The 17,500-nt window shown below is 41.0% G+C and overlaps 2 protein-coding genes across 2 annotated transcripts in view; both read right to left on the bottom strand.

The window, feature by feature from the left end:
• The window catches only part of LOC145400478 (uncharacterized), a 196,691-nt gene that overhangs the window by 123,659 nt on the left and 55,532 nt on the right, over nt 1-17,500 (bottom strand). The gene's annotated exons all lie outside the window — the stretch shown is intronic.
• rtv (QVR superfamily protein rtv) overlaps nt 13,859-17,500 on the bottom strand; it is a 6,535-nt gene continuing 2,893 nt past the window's right edge. Inside the window, exons 2-4 of the mRNA XM_080273009.1 lie at nt 16,012-16,173; nt 14,918-15,009; nt 13,859-13,989 (exon numbers count right to left, since the gene is read on the bottom strand). Coding sequence (XP_080129135.1) covers nt 13,870-13,989; nt 14,918-15,009; nt 16,012-16,173 — 374 coding nt within the window. The 3' untranslated portion in view covers nt 13,859-13,869. The remainder of the gene's footprint in view (nt 13,990-14,917; nt 15,010-16,011; nt 16,174-17,500) is intronic.

Genomic DNA, 17,500 nt, shown 5'->3' with positions numbered 1-17,500 from the left:
AAATGGAAAAGTGTTAAGAAAATGAGTTACAAATGGAAAAGTGTTAAGGAAATGATGTTTGAATATAACATTACCTTAAGACATTTCGTTCCGTATTCTTGTCGGTTAAGGAAGCTCCCTAACACCTCTTCCTTAGCGATTTATTTTTGGATACGGCTGGTAAATATCCTTTTGTATGTTATTTGTGAAGAGTATGGCGATAATGGAAGGATCTATGTAACAAGGAGAAGAAGAGTAAGGTATAATAAAAAATAAATCGCTTGGGAAAAGGTGTTAGGGAGCTTCCTTAACCGCCGAGCACACCTGCCTAAATCACAGGTGAGAGGCTAATTAGGGACGCACACCTACGCCAGGCATGATATATATTCTTTTTATTTTCATTTTTTTTTATTATTCAGGTGTTGCTTCTCCCAATTTTCCTGAAAGGCTGATTAATTAAAGGTGAGTAGTCTCCTTAACACCTCATCCTTAGCGATTTATTTTGCAAACTACTCCTTAATATCCCCCCCCCTCCTTTTTTTTTTTGTCTCCCTAACACGTCTTCCTTAGCGATTTATTTTCCAAACTACTCCTTAATATCCCCTGTTTTTTTTATATAAGGAAGAAGGAACCAAAGGCCAGGAGCCCACACTTCCTATGCCTTCTCAATATCGATATAGACTGCATAAATAACACACAAGAATATAGTAACGGAGCAGAATCGGGAATAAATCGGTAAGGAAAAGGTGTTAGTGAGCTTCCTAACTGTACCAGAATAGCGGCCATAGAGGTGTTTGCTTGGCTATCCTTGTCACTTATTTCTGGGAGCAATTGGTTTAAAGTCACGTTACTTAATAGGGACTGCGAGGTCTGTACGTTCTATGTATCTGTGTAATTATTGAGCACACACACACACACACACACACACACACACACACACACACCGTTCAATCACAGTCTCTATTACTCTCTCTCTCTCTCTCTCTCTCTCGCACAAAGCAGCCACGAACATTATGCAGCGAAATAGCTCCCGCCTGCGTCGCAATGAGCAAAGTATATAAGTGCAAAGCGTTCCGTCTTTCCTCTTATTCTTGTTCTTCTTGCTGTTGTTCGATATAAAGATAATAATAATAATAATAATAATAATAATAATAATAATAATAATAACAATAATGATAATAATAATAATAATAATAATAATGATAATAATAATAATAATAATCCATCCATCCATCATCCAATCCTACATTGCCCTATGAGGAGCGTAGGAGCCCGGGGCTAGGCAGTAGGTCCCGACATTTAAGATGAGAGTGACCAGCCTCACTCATCCCTGAGTGGCATTACGTGAGCAATAAACCCCAACCACCCCTTGGATATAAACCTTCACCGGCTCAATCCGATTGGAGCGCAATAATTACCCACTAAACCACCAGGCGCCAAAATTTGGTTATATGGTTACCACCCAGCTTAGTAAATGGTTTCCTGGTGTACAGGAAACCATTTGGCTTGTCACTCAGTGTAGAGTCACCCACAGGCAGAAGGAAATGGAAAGAATGAAGGAAAGAAAGACAGAAGAGGGAGTGTAAAGTCACCTGTAGGCAGAAGGACGAGGAAAGAATGAAGGAAAGAAAGACAGAAGAGGATGGACGGAAAGAAGGATGAAGGAGAGGAAAGGGCAGACACCCAAGCAACACTACATCGAGTGAGTGGATGGTGAGCGCCCCCACCGACCACAAATAATAATAATAATATAAATAATAATAATAATAATAATAATAATAATAATAAACTAGGAGTGTATGTGGAGTTACCTGAGGAGAAAGACAGACATATATAAGTGATATAAAAAATAAATGAGAAAAAAGTGACAAAATAAAGAGAGAGGTGGCTGGAGAGAGGGCAGCCTGATGACCTGATAAATAATAATGGGAATATATAAGATTTTTATATATTTATTTATTTATTTATTTTTCACCACAATTATACAACCTCTCTCTCTCTCTCTCTCTCTCTCTCTCTCTCTCCATAATGTGTAGGAATAAAAGTGTGTGTGTGTGTGTGTGTGTGTGTGTGTGTGTGTGTGTGTGTGTGTGTGTGTGTGTGTGTGTGTGTGTGTGTGTGTGTGTAGTTTTGTGTGCGTGTTTTTAATGTTTACTTGGTACTATGAGAGAGAGAGAGAGAGAGAGAGAGAGAGAGAGAGAGAGTCACGTGGCAGTGTAATCATATGTTCAAGTCCACATGTGTGCGTATTTGTGTGAGTGCTATTATGTGTTTAAGTGTCTGCAAGTGTGTGTGTGTGTGTGTGTGTGTGTGTGTGTGTGTGAGAGAGAGAGAGAGAGAGAGAGAGAGAGAGAGAGAGAGAGAGAGAGAGAGACAGAGACAGAGGAATAATACGTGCTCAGAGGCTAGAATATGTGAATCACCGTGTGTGTGTGTGTGTGTGTGTGTGTGTGTGTGTGTGTGTGTGTGTGTGTGTGTACAAGGATGCGGTCACGTGTAGGTTTATCCATGTGCGTGTGAAACCATATGGCTGTTTTTATGTGTGTGTGTGTGTGTGTGTGTGTGTGTGTGTGTGTGTGTGTGTGTGTGTGTATGTAGGCCTAATTGTCAGTAGATATCTGTGTGTTCACATATGTAAGTGTATGTGTATGTGTGTGTATATACTGGTATATGTAAGTGTATTTTTGTGTGTCTGTGTACGTAGAAATATATGCATGTGTGTGTGTCTGTACATCTTTGTGAAAGTGTGGTGTGTGTGTATTTGTGTATACGTACGTGTGTATGCATGTGTGTGTATGTGTGTGAATGTGTGCGTGCATGTGTGTGCTTTAATGCATGTGTAAATGTCTGTGTTCGTATGCGTGCACACGTGTATGTACGTGTGTCCAGTTACCTTGAGTAAGGACATCTGTGTGAGATATAAAACGGTCATGTGCGTGTATATGTGTGTGTGTTTGTGTGTATGTATGTAAGTATGGATGGATGTGTGTTTGTGTGTGTGTGTGTGTGTGTGTGTGTGTGTGTGTGTGTGTGTGTACGCCATATTCACCCATACACACACCCTATAACGATACGGCAATGATAAGAGTAGTGTTATCTGAATACGTGGCTGCCTCCCTCCCTCACCCCTATCTGCCTTATCTCTCTCTCTCTCTCTCCACACACACACACACACACACACACACACACACACACACACACACACACACACACACCTCCCTTTTCCATGGCATCTAAAAAAAAAAAAATCATGCAGACAGCGCCACACAAGGGCCGAGTCCTTCCCACGGCGAGGTGCTGGGAAATATAATGTTTGGCTCCTGGGTGGACGCGGCAGATGCTTGGCTCCACCCAGGGTACAGAGCAGCACCACGCGTAGGCTCCTCGTCAGTGGCAACAGTCCATTCACTTTAACCTGGTCCAGTTTTTAGTTTTAACATTTTCATAGTCTTCAAAAATAAAATAATAATAATAATAATAATAATAATAATAATAAAGCATTACTTCGCTCTTACAATTTCCCGCTCGCTATCAAGTGTTTTATTATTATTATTATTGTTATTATTATTATTATTATTATTATTATTATTATTATTATTATTATTATTATCATTATTATTATTGTTGTTGTTGATTTTTTTTATTGTTGTTATTATTGTTATTATTATTATTATTATTATTATCATTTCTATCATTATTATTATTATTATTATTATTATTATTATTATTACCATTACCATCATCATCATCATCATTTTTATCATCATCATCATAGATATTATCATTACTCCTTTTATAAGTTACAGAACTGCACACACACGCTAAAAAACACACGAACATTTTAATATCAGACAATACTATGACGCAAGGCAGGATGACCCATTAAACACGCAAGAATAAAACATAGACAGCATTTTAGAAGCTAGCATATACGAGGAACATAAAGACTGTTCTATTAATAAAACAAAAGCACTAGGGAGCCGAATGCTGATCGCCCGCCAAAATATGTTGCTGGCTAAAGAACAAGTTACCTATTAACCAACTGTAAAGAAAATGTGCAAAACTCTACGGAATTCAGTCACCGCGTTTCATAAAAGGATGAATCAAATTATAAAATATAATGGAGGCTGGCATTTAGTTGTCTCTGATCAAATCCTCACCAAAAGTAATAGGCTTCTGCACATCCACATAGTTGCTGTTTCCTGAAAGTTTGGTGAAAATTCGTTCATAACTTTTCGAGATATTTTGGCAACAGACACACACACACACACACACACACACACACACGCACACACACACACACACACACACACACACACACACACACACACACACACGCACACACACACACACACACACACACACCGACAAAAACCATATCGCCTCGCCGTGCTAAAGGCAGGCGATAAACATAACTTAGCTCTCAACCCTATATTCTTGTGGTGTAAGAAAGCTCCCTAGCACCTGTTCCTTAGGGATTTATTTTTGTATATGGCTGGTTAGTACAAAGCTGCACGTTATTTATGAAGTGTATGGTGATAATGGAATGATTGGAGCATTAGAGGAGAACAAGGTATAATAAGCAAAATGAATCGCTTAAGAAAAAGTGTTAGGGAGCTTCCTTAACAGACGAGAACATGGGCCGCACTCTTTTCGCAATCCCATATTCTTCTCGTGTAAGGAACCTCCCTAACACCTTTCCCTAAGCGATTTATTTTGCTTATTACACCAAACCCTTCTCTTCTGTGTTACATAAATCCTTCCAATATCGCCATACTCTGCCCAAATAACGTACAAAAGGATATTAACCAGCCATATATAAAAATAAATCGCTAAGGAAGAGGTGTTAGGGAGCCTCCTTACCCCACGAGAATACTAGGCTAGATACCGCATTCTCGTGGACTGAGGAGGCTCTCTAACTCCTCTGCATTACCGATTTATTTTTGCACGACACCCAAATAATCACTGAGAGGATGGGAGATGATGAGATGAAAAGACTATAATTCCACCCTTTCTATGAGAGAGAGAGAGAGAGAGAGAGAGAGAGAGAGAGAGAGAGAGAGAGAGAGAGAGAGAGAGAGAGAGAGAGAGAAACATAACCTCCTTGTCGAAAAATAGACCCCTTTACACACTCTGAAATGGTGAAGAATTAAAGAAATCACGGAGTCGGGTCAGCACAGACAACCTTCGCGAATCTTATCTTTTTTTTTAATAACGTATTTTTTTTTCCATATACTCTGTTCACTTTAACTAGGGGGTCAAAGTGGCGTATCTCCATCTTGAATAATCAGCTGTAAAAAAAAATCAACACTAGACTATGATGCTCGTCACGAAGAAGTGCTGATGTGGAAACGATGTGGAGCCGCAGTATTTTCTTTTTTTCACTGAGCTACAACAGAATACTACTAGAATATGATGCTAGTCACGAAGAAGTGCTATGGCAAGGAGATAGAGTCACCGTATGAACTCTTTCCGCCGCTGAGCTACGTGAAATAAGCTGCAATGGGACGAAAATCTGGACCAAGTGACGGTGAAAGGAGTATGTCAGAAATCTTAACAAAGGTGATAGGAGAGATAAAAAAAAAATAAAGAGGTAAATGAATGAGGTTAATGTTGAAAAATGAGACAGAAATTAAGATGAAGGATTTGGAGATAAGACGGTGTTAAGTATCTTGAAGCTGGTTTTAAGATGGGGATTAGTTATAAGGTGTTTTAGGGAGAGAGAGAGAGAGAGAGAGAGAGAGAGAGAGAGAGAGAGAGAGAGAGAGATAAAGAGAGAAATAATGAAGGGAGGAAAGAACGAATGAAGGAATGAATAAAGGAAGGATGGAAGGAAGGAAGAGAGGAAGGAAAGGAAGCAAGCAAGGGAGGAGAGGGAAGGAGAGAGAAGAAAGGAAGGAGGGAAAGAAAGGAAGGAGGTGAAGGAAAAATACAGGAGAGTCGGTAGAACGAGTGGAGGGAGACGTAGGGCAGGTGTAGCTAATTAGAGACAGGTAAGGTCAACGCAGAAGACGTTAGAGAAGGAAGAGTATTTACCGTAAGTACATGAGAAGAAACTTTGTAGATCTTACTTACCTACTTCCTTCCCTGCCTTACTTTCTTCCTTCCTTCCTTCCTTTCTTTCTTCCTCCCTCCTTTCCTTCAATCCTTCCTCCCTGCCTTCCATTACTGTTCTCTCTCTGCTTTTACCTGCCCTCTTTTTCTCTCTCTCCCCTGTAGTGTGTGACATAACCACCCTCAGCTCAAGGCTTACTCAGCACACACACACACACACACACACACACACACACACACACACACACACACACACACACACACACACACACACACACACACACACACACCTGCCTACCTCACACACTTCTTCCTTGCCTCACACACACACACACACCTGCCTACCTCACACACTTCTTCCTTGCCTCACACACACACACACACACACACACACACACACACGCAGTACTGTAACTCCTACGGTATACAACAGAAAACGGGCAAGGCCTAACAGGTGAACTATTATATAAGGAAAGAGTTTATCGTGGGAGAAGATGCTGGTGACGAGAGAGAGAGAGAGAGAGAGAGAGAGAGAGAGAGAGAGAGAGAGAGAGAGAGAGAGAAGGCTTCATTATTATTCACTCCTCCCCTCCCATCGACACACTCTTTGTCTTTCTCCTGTCTTTCTCTCCCCCACCCTCCCTTCTCCCCCCCCGCCTCTCTCTCTCTCTCACACACACACACACACACACACACACACACACACACACACACACACACACACACACACACACTACATATCCTTGCACCTAGAAATAAAATAAATAAATAAATAAATAAATAAATAAATTCAATAAAGGAAAATGAATATACTGTTATTATTATTATTATTATTATTGTCATTATTATTATTATTATTATTGATATTATTATCAGTTGTTATTGTTATTATTATCATTATTATTATTATTATTATTATTATTATTATTATCATCATCAGTTGTTATTGTTATTATTATTATTATCATTATTATTATTATTAATGATATTATTATTATTATTGTTGTTTGTTATTATTATTATTATTGTTGTTGTTGTTGTTATTATTGTTGTTGTTGTTACTGTAGCCATGTCCAACTGAAACCTGAACCCAGTGGACTGCAGGCTGAAGTTCCCCTCCTCCTGCAGTCCACCATCGTCCTTTCGGGCGATAGGGAGGGAGTTGAGGGGAGGGATCGCTTGCATAACCCGGCCCTTGATCCGCCAGGTTATATCAGTGCCACCACGTGAAGGCGCCCCTCTCATCCAGCACCTTGAGGTAAGAGGCTAAACTGAAATAAGTCGCCCAGGTGAATGGATTAAGGAGAAGAAAAGACGCCGTTGAAAGACTGAAAGACTGAAGATGTGTTGAGGGATTAGGGTCAGGAAAATTACCTTGAGATGCTGTGATGTTAGGCCCCCCCCTCTCCACTCCTCTCCCCCCCTGCTCCCTCCCCCCTCCACTCCTTTCTTCCCCCCTGCTCCCTCCCCCCTCCACTCCTCTCCCCCCCCTTCCACTCCTTTCTCCCCCCCTGCTCCCTCCCCCCCTCCACCCCTCTCACCCCCCCTGCTCCCTCCCTCCACTCCTCCTCTCTCTCCCCCCCTGCTCTCTCCCCCACCCTCCACTCCTCTCTCCCCCCCTGCTCCCTCCCCCCCTCCTGGAACCGCCCCCCAGACCACTCCATTCACGCTGCAAGGTCAGGCAGGGTTAGGCAGGGAGAGAGATAAAAGAGATAGAACTAGACACTGTGTAGGAATAAAGAGGGAAGGTAAGGCTGGGAGTAGGATTAGGCAGGGTAAGGCAGGATGAGGCTGGATTAGGCAGAGGTAGAACTGAGGTAGAGTAAGGTAGGGTTAAACAGGGTTAGATAGGATTAGGTAGGGTAAGGCAGGGTGAAGCAGAGAGAGGTAGAACTGAGGTAAGGTAAGGTAGGATTAGGCAGGGTAAGACAGGGTTAGGCAGAGAGGTAGAAATGAGGTAAGGTAAGGTAGGATTAGGCAGGGTAAGACAGGGTTAGCAAGGTTAGGCAGAGAGGTAGAAGTGAGGTAGGGTAAGGAAGGATTAGGCAGGGTAAGACAGGGTTAGGCAGAGAGGTAGAACTGAGGTAAGGTAAGGTAGGATTAGGCAGGGTGAGGAGGGTTAGGCAGAGAGGTAGAAATGAGGTAAGGTAAGGTAGGATTAGGCAGGGTAAGGCAGGGTTAGGTAGGGTTAGGCAGAGAGAGGTAGAAAAGAGGTAGGGTAAGGCAGGATTAGGCAGGGTGAGGCAGCGTTAGGCAGAGAGGTAGAAATAAGGTAAGGTAAGGTAGGATTAGGTAGAGTAAGGCAGGGTTAGGTAACGTTAGGCAGAGAGGTAGAAAAGAAGTAGGGTAAGGCAGGGATAGGCAGGGTTAGGCAGAGAGAACATGCATAGGGAGTGAAAGGCATAAATAACGTTGTTGTTGTTGTTGTTATTAAATTACTGTAGAGAAAGTGAAACAATATTGAGAGGAACAAACATTGGAGTCTTGTAGTAATGAAACTCTCTCTCTCTCTCTCTCTCTATCTATCTATCTATCTGTTTATATATTTAAGTATTGACAATTGCCACACTAATTTATCGTCTCTCTTTTTATTTATTTCTTCCTTTGACAATAGTTCTTTGATACCTCTCTCTCTCTCTCTCTTTTACGTAACACACACACACACACACACACACACACACACACACACACACACACACACACACACACACACACACACACACACACACACACACACACACACACACACAGTCACGCTCCCTCCCTCCATCCAGTCCTCCGCATGTCACATCCATTACAATAACCGTATTACCCTTCCCATATTTGACTCCCTAACCCCTTCTCTTAAGCGATTTGGTCTGGGTATTCCTCCACTATTTTTACCTCTTTTATATATAGTTTTTATCAATTAAGAATAGTTTGCATCAATTTAAAAAAAAATCATATTAATTTGTACGCTAGATGGAATAGAGGATTGCGTAACGCCCTCTCTCTGGCGATTTATTCTGGCTATGGCTTTTTCGAATTCACCTGCATCCGTTAAAAAAAAAAAAAAACTGATTATGAAAAAGTTAATTAATCTGTTATAATTATCGTTTCTTGATAGAGTCCTTTCACCTTAACTTGGCCAAAATTTTCGTCTCCTTTCAGCTTATTTCACGTAGCTCAGTGGCAGAAAAAGATACTACTCTACATCCTTTCCATGGCACTTCTTCGTGACTAGCAACATATTCTGGTGTTAATTGTTAAAGATCAGCATTCAAGACAGAGATGAGAGAGAGAGAGAGAGAGAGAGAGAGTGTGTGTGTGTGTGTGTGTGTGTGTGTGTGTGTGTGTGAGACGAAGCAGCCTCCTCCTGATAGCAGAGATAAGAGCCACTGATAAGACCCTGCCCCCTACATGACAGGTGGGTGCACGTGAGCCCCATAGCGTTATCAGTAGGTAGGGTAAATCAATCCTTCTGTTGCTGATAAGACGCCCAAACGCCTTACAAGGTTCTCATAGATTACCTTGAAGAAACTATCTCTCTCTCTCCCTCCCTCACACACACACACACACACACACACACACACACACACACACACACACACACACACACACACACACACACACACACACACACACACACACACACACACACACACACACACACACACACACACACACACACACACACACACACACACACACACACTTCTTCCTTGACGCACACTCACACACACACACACACACACACACACACACACACACACACACACACACACACACACACACACACACACACACACACACACACACACACACACACACTAAACTGGCATCATTTTCCAGTCATCATCATCATCATCATTATAATCAATTAATATTCTCATCATTATCGCTGTCACCATCATCATGTTTTGCTCCGTGTGTGTGTGTGTGTGTGTGTGTGTGTGTGTGTGTGTGTGTGTGTGTGTGTAAACAAAACAACCAAAAGTCTTAGTCTGATCTGTGTCAAACTAAGTGGATGGGTTAAGGATCACCCAAGGGATTAACCTGTTTATAAAAGAGGAAATCAAAGGTGAAGGTCACAGCGAAAGGTCAACTTAAACCATTGATATTTAGATGAAACTTCATGGAATGGTTAAGGATAAGGCAAGGATAGGATTCGATTTTGGGAACAGCCATTCAAAAGATCAAGGTCACAGGGAGGGGTTAAGGGCCAAGATCAACTCAGTTTCGATCTTAGCCAGACTTGGTGGAAGGGTTGAGGGTAAGGCAAGAGTGGTGTGACTTGGAACTGAGAGGAATTAGTTGAAGGGAATGTTAAATACTCGGCTCTGACTGTTGCTTGTTTACTGGTCCATCACACACACACACACACACACACACACACACACACACACACACACACACACACACACACACACATTATTTGGGCGATAATTCAGCATATTCTTGAAGCAAACTGTATTTCAAAAGTCTTCTGCTTGTTCCTATCTTTACCTATCTTTAATTTCTCTCTTTAACGACCATTTTCAGTTTCTATCTTTAATTCCTGTCTTTTACTATTTTTAACTCCTATCTTTAACTATCTTTTATTCCTTTATTTGACTCCTATCTCTATCTTTAATTCCTGTCTAACTCTTATCTCTAACTCCTATCTTTAACTACAACTGCTATCTTCTATCTTTAACTCCTATCTCTAATCTTTAACCCTGGGGTAGTCACGTTTGCAGAGAGATAGGAGCCAACACATATAATCATCACTCTTATCATCCTTTATCACCATCATCACTATCACAATCATCACTATCACCATCGTCATCACCACCCACACAGTCATTGCTGTTACGTCATCACAATAAGCTTCATTACCATCATTACAATCATCATTATCTTCATTAAAATCATCACTGTCATCATCAATATTATCATTACTGTCATTATCATTAGTATTATCATCATTATCTTCATCATCTACTTTTCCTCCTCTTCTTCTTCTTCTATCACCTCCTCCTCCTCCTCCACTTCCACCACCTCCTCTTCCTTTTTCTCCTCTTCCACCACCTCCTCCTCCTCTTCCAACATCTCCTCCTCCTCTTCCACCACCTCCTCCTCCTCCTCTTCCAACATCTCCTCCTCCTCTTCCACCTCCTCCTCCTCTTCCAACATCTCCTCCTCCTCTTCCACCACCACCTCCTCCTCCTCCTCCACTGCCACCACCTCCACCTCCTCTTTCTCCTCTTCCTCCACCTCCTCCTTTTCCTCCTCTTCCACCACCTCTTCCTTCTTTTTCCCCCTCCTTGCTACCTCCAGTTCTCTCTCTCTCTCTTTCATTTAATAATAAGCCATGTTTATGTGAGGATTCTGTCTGTCTGTCTGCCTTCACAACACTCCTTTCACTCAAATTAGGCGTAAAGTTGCCATCTCACCTTCTTCAGTGCTGAGAGAGAGAGAGAGAGAGAGAGAGAGAGAGAGAGAGAGAGAGAGAGAGAGAGAGAGAGAATTAACACTAGAAAATGCTGCTAAACCCACTATCTAGCAACACGTCTCTCAAGCCCCGCCCCCTTTCTGACGTCATGGCCTCAGATCTACGGCCTACTCTCCGGGCAGTGGCTGAGGGGGCGGGGCTTATTTGACAAATTACATGGCGGCGATTATAGTAACGAAGAACTGCTATGAAAAGATCTGCTATGAAGAGTCCAGAACTACTATGAGGAGTCCAGAACTATTATGAAGAGTCCAGAACTGCTATGAAGAGTCCAGAACTGCTATGAAGAGTCCAGAACTGCTATGAAGAGTCCAGAGCCATAGCATTGTCTTACGCTGCCACTGAGCTACGGTAGACAGGATATAAAAGGCCGAAAATATCTGCTAAGTTAAGGTGAAAGAACTGTAGTGTCCTAATCCCTGAGTTCATCCGTGAAGGCCGCTACGACAATAAGCTTTCAAGTACCTATCACCGCTCTTATCTATGTACGAGATCTCCCCTTGCCAATCAAAGTCATCCTCTCGTACATGCATAAGCAATACGTTACTAGATCTTTGGTCTATATTAGGTACCCCTCATTATCCAAAATAATACAGAAATCCCCTCATTATCCCTAATCATACAGGTACCTCATTATCCGAAACCCTTCAAAAATCCCCATTATCCGAAATACCACTAAAATCTCTCATTATCTGGGTTCCTGCATCCATCCATCATTATCGAAAATCCTATGAAAATCCCCTCATTATCCAAATCCTGCGAAAATCCCCTAAATATCCAAAATCATCCAAAATCCTACAAAAATCCCCCTTATCTTAATATAAATAAGCATACAAATCAGGATAACATATAACTAATTTATTTCAACGTGTACAAAAGTGTCATGGAGACGGAGTACAGGAATTTACAAATGTACAGTTTTGAGGAACATACAGTTTAAAATTTATAATGGGCGTATCCAGAACAAGAGCGAAGGGGGGGGGTCAAAGTGTGTATTGTGGGAGGGGAAGCTTCTGTAATAATAATAATAATAATAATAATAATAGAACTAATAACAATAATAATAATAATAAATAATAATAATAATAGAACTAATAACAATAATAATAATAATAATAATAATAATAATAATAATAATGACTGATAATAATAAGTAATAATAATGATAATGATAATAATAATAATAAAAGGATAGGCCCAGTGTTATAAAAAGATCTTCATTGTTGATATTAGATACACATTATGTACATTATGTTCACTGGAATTATGTACATTATTTAAGTATGATCTGTTATAAAAGGAAATAAGATCTGCTATACCAGGAAGAGCCATTATAACAGGAAGTAAGATCCGTTATAACAGGAAGTAAGATCCGTTATAACAGGAAGTAAGATCCGTTATAACAGGAAGTAAAATCCGTTATAATAGGAAGTAAGATCCGTTATAACAGGAAGATCCGTTATAGCAGAGGGAGCATTAAAAACAGTCATTGTATAAGCCAGCAAAAAGAACCGTGAAAATGGTAAAAGTAACATCAATATATATCAAGGAGAAAAATGCATGGAAATAAGACAGTGCAATATTTAAGCTGTTGCATATCTAGTAATAACAATAAAAATAATAATAAAAAAAAAGCTACAATCGTGGATGTAAATTAATTCTCTATCCAGTCACTACTAGAATATAAAGTCAGACAAAATCACTACAAAGAAGCCTTTTACTAGTTCTACAAGGGAAAATGAAAAATATTAACTAATTCTACAGGCGAAGAATACAAGACAGATATTATAGTTTCCTCTACAAAATTCCAAACCTTCTACTCTACACTCTGCTAAGGCGAATTTCTTCATTTGAATATGATCTGATGAATGTGGCAGCTGTTTTGGTTCTCGCCACTTAAAAGCGAATTTATACAACTTAAATTGAGCCTTCTTGTCCAGAATTAAAGACAGATACTTTATAATAACTTTCGCATGCTGTAAGGGAAGAAAGGAACGGTACTGAAAAGAAAAGGAAAAGAGAAAGTGGCATCTCGATTCTGCAGGAACACATTCAAAAGTCAGTTGGCAATAGGAGTGGTCCGTTCAAAAAGGCATGTTTTTATTCGCCGTATGTTCATTTAAAACCGACAAAAATGATTTATATTTGACGTGTTACGTGTATTTATTCAGTGTGTTATTTTCATATTATGCTATGCTATGCTGTTTACGTTCACTATGTGGGAGAAAAACGGCGCTTTGAGACAACCAGGCAAATAAGAAAGTGAATTCGCTCCTAAACAAGAATATATCACTCCATTTTATTATTCCAAAAGCCAGGCGGTTTTATTTAGCTTAAGGGAGATCTGTCGTAGTAAAAATGGGTCAAAGAGAGAAGGTCCGCGAGAGGATGAGGGCAGCAGGCGCCAGAACCAACAGCAAGAAATGGGGCGATGGGGTCACGGCAGAATTACACAAGTCCCCCTGGCAGAAGCAGATAAACACCTGTCAGAGAAAATGTAATTATTAATCAGAGAAAACGTTATTAATTATTGGGTAAGTTAAAAGAAATCGACCCGCCTTAGGGTGGTGTTAAGAGTGCAATTTTCGTAACACCTCTTTGGTACTGAGTTATTCTGCACACTTCGGTCTCTCTCCTATAAGATTTTTTTTTTTTTTTTGCTACACACAAGGTCTCTAAGATATACCAGCCTATTTCTTTCACCTACTTATCTATTTTACTTTCTGATTCTTTACTGCCTATAAACTGAACGTATCTACTTAGTCAACAATACTACTTGGTTCATCTACTTGCTCACTACCTCTCCGCTTCGTCTAGGGCGGGTCCACATCTTGCAAACACGAACAAATCATACAGTCCATTCACTTTAACCTGGCCCAGATTTTCGTCTTTTTTTGTGGCTAATGTTCTGTAGCTTAACAGAATAACGTTAGCCTACTGCTCTGCGTCCTCAACACAGCACTTCTTCGTGACTGGCATCATATTCTAGCGTCGTCTTCCTACACCAGAGCATTCAAGATTGTGAGGTGGCAATTTTAGGCCAAGTTAAAGTGAAAAGAGTATATAACACCCTATTTCAACAATTTTTGGCAATTGGAGGGGGACTTATTATCAATGGAAGGGATTCTTATGCGTTTCTTTGTGTTTATTTATTATCTGCGATGTGTAGCCTACCCTTTACAACACTGAATATTTTCAATTCAATTTTTGCATTCGTTTACACTCGTTCGTTAGTATTTCAATGGGCTAGTTTGCTAGGTGTGGACTAGCCTTATTATTATTATTATTAATATTACTGCTTCTACTACTACTATTACTGCGACTCCTATTACTACTACCACTACTACTGCTTCTACTACTACTACTGCTGCTGCTACTACTACTACTGCTACTATTTATCATTATGCTAACCTTCTTTTTGCCGATTAGCGCCTCTGCACAGCGCTGGATGCCATCTGGTGGGGAGCGCTGCAAACACTGCCGCTCCGTTGCCAAGTCGTGATCTGAAAATAAATAAATAAATAAATAAATAAATACATAGGCCTAGATATACAGACAGACAGACACAGATAATGTATGAGGGAGACACTAAAATGAAAATATACTCGTTACAAAATGAACAGCTTAGGGATTATTAAAATTTCAAATCGACAACCAGCAATGTTTAAAAAGGACTGTTACAATTTTCATTCATTACTTGTATGACTGACTCTCTCTCTCTCTTGTTCCTCATCTTCTTAATTCATCAAAGTAGCTTTATCTTTTTCCTCTACTTTTCCACCTATTCCGCAGTGCTCTCTTTCTCTCAAATCTCTCTCTCTCTCTCCTCTTTTTCCACCTCTTCTCAATTCCTATACTTTTTCTTCCTCCCTCCTTTTCTTTCTCCTGCCTCTACTTCCTCCTCCTTATCCTCTATATCCTTCCTTCCATCCTTCTTGTTTACTCTTACAGTTCTATCTCTTCTCCTCCACTTCTTAGCTCTTCTCTCCACCCCTCCAACCTCCTCACCCTCCATCATCTTCAAGCGCCACCCACCACCCCAATGCACATGGTACACCCTCCACTTCATATTGATCTTTTTCTGTTCTTCCTCTTCTATTCCTTCCTCTTTCCTCCTCCTACTACTGCCTCCCGTACTCCTTACTCTACTTCTTAATTCATCTTAGAGTGCCTTAATTTTCATCTACTTCCACGCATTCCTCGTTTCTGTCACCTCTGTCAATCTTCCCTAATTTCCTCCTCCCCCTTTCCCCCTACTCCTTCCATGTCTCTCCCTCTTCCTATTCTTTTTCCTCCTCCTCCTCCTTTTCCCCAGCTCCTTCCATCTGTCCTTCCCTCTTCCTTCTCTTTTCTTCCTCATCTTCCTCCTTTCCCCCTACTCCTTAAATCTGTCCCTCCCTCTTCCTATTCTTTTTCCTCCTCCTCCTCCTTTTCCTCCGCTCCTTCCCTCTGTCTCTCCCTCTTCCTACTCTTTTTCCTCTTCCTGCTCCTGCCTCGGTGCTTACCCTCTCCATCCTTCTTGCCCTCAATCATCTTGGAGCACCATCCTGAGGCGCAGGGCACGGCCTCCACGCCGGGCACCAGCCGTGTGGCGTTGAAGTGGGCTGGGTCCTTGCAGTCACCCAAGCGACCCCGGGACCGGCACGAGTAGCAACGCTTTACCTGACCTGAAGAGGTAAGGTAGATTAGGTTTAGTGCTTTTTTTAGCTGACAAAACAAAACAACACAAAACAAAAACAAATAGTACAATAAACTCAAAGCTACCGGACGATATTAAGTACCGTATTATAAACTCAGTACCGTAGTTTCCATCTATTGACTGATAAATTTTTACAAGTGTCAGGCCCAGCTACTCTCTCGCGTGGTACACACCTTCATGTCACCTCTTCAGCACTGATACCCACTTGCCACAGAGAACACATTCCAGGGCCATCTCATTCACGATGGTGGCAGCAGGGGTGTTTTTGTGACAGGTCGATGGGTCTTGTGGAATTTATCGCAAGACTTTTTTTTTTTTTTAATGAAACATATCCTCTAACTATACTCTCTTCTCCTAACCTTCGGCTGACCTCGCGTCCTTTCAAACAGCAGACAAGACTTCTAACCACTTGGCCATCACGTCCAAATCCGAGTGATGACGGTGTGTGGGTGCTAATGACTGGGTGATTGTGAGGAAGTGAAGGCGTAAAGAAGTTAGGTGAGGTGGAGTGGAGGGAGGGCGTGGTGAAGGCGGGGGTGAAGCTCCCTTTACCACAGTGAGAAGATAATCGGTCTGAAGGGCTTACCAACACCGCCTTGAGTTAAATCAGTTAAGTATCACAGCAAGCTAAAAATATAAAAATAAAATAAATAAATAAATAAATGATATAATTAGTCTTTCAGTATCTCTCGGAATATCCCCAGGTACAGACAATCCAAAAAATATCGCTCAGGAGGGGAACGATGATATCCGAAACGCACACACACACACACACACACACACACACACACACACACACACACACACACACACACACACAGAACGTTAATCTGTGCAAAACTTATTGGTCAGTTTCCAGCAGCAGCCATCGTCCGTGGTGTCAGATTGTTTCGTGCCAAGTGTGTACCAGTATTTTTTGATCGACTGTACTCACGCCTCACCTGGTCTATTATTACCTGGTCTATTGTTACCTGGTCTTTTATTACCTGGTTTATTGTTACCTGGTTTATTATTACCTGGTTTATTATTACCTGGTCTATTGTTACCTGGTCTATTATTACGTGGTCTATTGTTACCTGGTCTATTATTACCTGGTCTATTGTTACCTGGTGTATTGTTACCTGGTGTATTGTTACCTGGTGTATTATTACCTGGTGTATTATTACCTGGTCTATTATTACCTGGTGTATTATTACCTGGTCTATTGTTACCTGGTGTATTGTTACCTGGTGTATTATTACCTGGTGTATTATTACCTGGTCTATTATTAGTTGGTTACTGAAGGTGTTTGAAGG

The sequence above is a fragment of the Coenobita brevimanus genome, chromosome 52 (assembly GCF_032717465.1).
Source record: "Coenobita brevimanus isolate Jiangsu-jjx chromosome 52, ASM3271746v2, whole genome shotgun sequence".
NCBI lineage: Eukaryota > Metazoa > Arthropoda > Malacostraca > Decapoda > Coenobitidae > Coenobita > Coenobita brevimanus.
The sequence above is the reverse complement of the archived record's forward strand: the minus strand, read 5'-3'. Positions and strand labels throughout refer to the sequence as shown.